The sequence below is a fragment of the Rana temporaria genome, chromosome 4 (assembly GCF_905171775.1).
Source record: "Rana temporaria chromosome 4, aRanTem1.1, whole genome shotgun sequence".
Lineage (NCBI taxonomy): Eukaryota > Metazoa > Chordata > Amphibia > Anura > Ranidae > Rana > Rana temporaria.
Genome location: NC_053492.1, coordinates 176,297,743 through 176,301,033, shown reverse-complemented (window position 1 = coordinate 176,301,033; position 3,291 = coordinate 176,297,743). Strand labels below are relative to the sequence as shown.

At 38.5% G+C, this 3,291-nt stretch overlaps 1 protein-coding gene across 8 annotated transcripts in view; it reads left to right on the top strand.

Annotated features, from left to right (window-relative positions):
* The window catches only part of TBL1XR1 (TBL1X receptor 1), a 187,778-nt gene extending 185,036 nt beyond the window's left edge, over positions 1-2,742 (top strand). For all 8 annotated transcript variants that reach the window (XM_040349399.1, XM_040349396.1, XM_040349392.1 and 5 more), the window contains 2 exons: positions 344-445; positions 2,192-2,742. In XM_040349399.1, the coding sequence (XP_040205333.1) occupies positions 344-445; positions 2,192-2,218 (129 nt within the window). In that variant the 3' untranslated portion in view covers positions 2,219-2,742. The remainder of the gene's footprint in view (positions 1-343; positions 446-2,191) is intronic.
* Positions 2,743-3,291: the final 549 nt, after the last annotated feature.

The following is a 3,291-nucleotide window of genomic DNA, read 5'->3' as shown; positions in this document are numbered from 1 at the left end:
TGATTGGTTTGCACAAAAGTTAGTGTCTACAAAATAGGGTAGTTTTATGCCATTTTTATTACTCATTATTTTTACTAGTAATGGCGGCGATCTGCGTTTTTTTTTATATCGGGAATATGAAATTATGGCGGACACTTTTGACACATTTTTGGTTGGGCTTTTTATTTGTCAATCCTTCACCCCCATTCCTCATCCTTTGCTCCCCATCTAGTCTGTGTTGTTTTTATTTTTGAAACATTGTTAATGCTACGTTCTGTTTTGAAATACTTTTGCAAATTTTATTACAGTGTTTAGATGTACAGAATGTAATATGTGTACTTTTTTTTTTCTGCTTCCCTTCTAGACGGGTGCATTAGTTCACAGCTATCGGGGAACAGGGGGCATATTTGAAGTTTGCTGGAATGCAGCAGGGGACAAAGTTGGAGCAAGTGCATCAGATGGTTCAGTAAGTGTAAAAACGTTTCTATGGATCTTTTAGATTTTTTTTTTTTCTATCTTGATGTTTGGAGTTTAAATTGGATGTTCTGTTTAACATAAAGCCAAGATAGCATTTTTCACAAGAAAATGTCTCCGATTCTGTACTTCCCACTGCCCACCAAGCATGCCTTTAGTTCCTGCGGGTTTCCCTGATTATTTATAATTAAAGTATTTGGTCCAAAAAAATACTGTGGGAGACTTTTTTGACAGAAGGAAGAGCATCTAATTTAACCACTTAAGACCCGGACCAATATGCAGGTTAAGGACCTTGCCCCTTTTTGCGATTCGGCACTGCGTCGCTTTAACTGACAATTGCGCAGTTGTGCGACGTGGCTCCCAAACAAAATTGGCGTCCTTTTATTTCCCACAAATAGAGCTTTCTTTTGGTGGTATTTGATCACCTCTGCTGTATTTATTTTTTACGCCATAAACAAAAATAGAGCAACAATTTTTTTAAAAAAAAGCAATATTTTTTACTTTTTGCTATAATATCCCCAAAAAATATATAACATTTTTTTTCCTGAAGTTTAGGCCGATACGTATTCTTCTACCTATTTTTGGTAACAAAAAAATCACAATAAGCGTTTAACGATTGGTTTGTGCAAAATTTATAGCGTTTACAAAATTGGGGATAGTGTTATGGCATTTTTATTAAAAATGTTTTTACTACTAATAGCGGCGATCAGCGTTTTTTTTTTTTTTTTTGTGACTGCGACATTATGGCGGACACATCGGACAATTTTGACATATTTTTGGGACCATTGTCATTTTCACAGCAAAAAGTGCTATAAAAATGCATTGTTTACTGTGAAAATTACAATTGCAGTTTAGGAGTTGACCACTAGGGGGCGCTGTAGGGGTTAAGTGTGACCTTATATATGTTTCTAACTGTAGGGGGGCGCCGCTGGACGTGTGACGTCATTAATCGTCTTTCCCTGCATCAGGGAACAGACAATCAATGACACTGCCACTGAAGAATGGGGAAGGTGTGTTTACACACACCTCTCCCCGTTCTTCAAGCTCCTGTGACCGTTCGCGGGACATCGGCGGCGACCGGCTGGGCTCTTAAAGGTGACATGCCTGTACGTGCCTGTGCCCAGCCGTGCCATTCTGCCGACGTATATCGGCATTGAGCGGTCCTTAAGTGTTTAAAGCAAAATATAACGACTAATGAGAAACTTGATACGATGTACAGAGATGTGATGAAAAATATGACTCTTATCTGTGGGTGTAGTATGGCCTATATACATGACACTGCATGAAACTCATTGCTATGAAATGTTTTGATGTATTTTTGCTGCCTTAAACCTGTATAGGGGCATAATATAAGCAATTTTCTGCAATACATTTATATTTCCTCCTCTTATATTTTTAAAATACTTGTTGATCTGTCTGGTGAAACCCAACTTCTTGTAGTGAACAGACTACACCGTTTGCTGCACTGAAACCTCCCAATGCTAAGCTCTTCCCTCCTTGACTACATAACACCTCCCATTATGTTATGGAGGTAAGGTTCTCTGTATTCCAAATGTCCAGCAGGGCTACACTGCTACGGAAATCTGTTCAGCAGATGCATTGATAGCTCAAAGTTGGGAGCACACAATTTTTTCGCATTTTCAGGCTTGTTCATTTTTTTAGTATGCAGGGCTCTGAATTTTTCTTGTATGGAAAATTTGGGTGTATTAAATGGACTAACTTTCTTTTTCTAATGCAGGTTTGTGTATTAGACCTACGAAAATAGCGCTACTGGTTGGAAGCCATGGACCGACTATGAATGTGTACATAGCCAAAATGACTGTCCCTGACCCATGTACTGCTATAGTCCCATTTAACCATGGCCAGTCCACTGCAGCCAAACTGAAATTAAGTCCTATAAATATTTTAAGATTGGGGGGGAAAAAAATCCCTACAAATTGTGGCACCTCAAAGAGGACAAAAAAATCTTTAGTCGCATCTGGTGAATTTGTGTGCTGGGAACAGAATTCTTCACAACGCCTGGAAAGGAAGAGGAGGACTCCGGACACACACACAGAGCATAATTGTACCAAATTTGGAGGATTGTGGTCAAAATACATTCAACTACCTTGTGTGTCTCCTTCCCCTGCTTATTTTTTCCGGTCTTTGTTACTTTTGTGTTTTTATTTTCTGGTCAGTCTACCTGTACAGAGAATGTGGGCTTTTATACTTGAGCAATAGTTTGTGGCTTTGAAACATTATATTTGGGGCTTAAAAAGAAATATCAGATGGCTGTATCAAATAACGTTACACATTTCGTTTGCTTTGGCGTTTTCTTTGTACAAATAGTTCTCTTTTTGCAAGTATGGAAAGATGAGAATGACTTGGTACACAGCTCTGATGGTTGTAATGTCATAATTTACTGCCTGCAGCACATGCATGAGCGTTTAATAACTTTGTTAAAGGGCAGTAGTGCTGTGTAACCAATCGGGAATTGTTTCATTGGTAATATCAGGCCTGTGAAAACGGATTTATGATTGATTGAAATTAGTTGATACATGGAAGTACTATTAGTACTTTGTTATTAAGATAAAGTCCCATAGTGCTTCACACTGCACTCAGAGATGCTACTTACAGGTAAATTTGTTTTTATATTACATTTTTTTGGTGACGTGGCTAAATGCTTATTTGGGACAGAATTCTGCCAAACCTGAAGGGCACAAATAACAAAGATCAGACAGCAGACATACAAGCATCTTTGTTTCTTTTAGACCAGGGGTCTCCAAACTTTCTAAACAAAGGGCCAGTTTATTATTCTGGCTTTAGGTGAGCCGGACGTGCAAGTAGGAAATGTCCTAG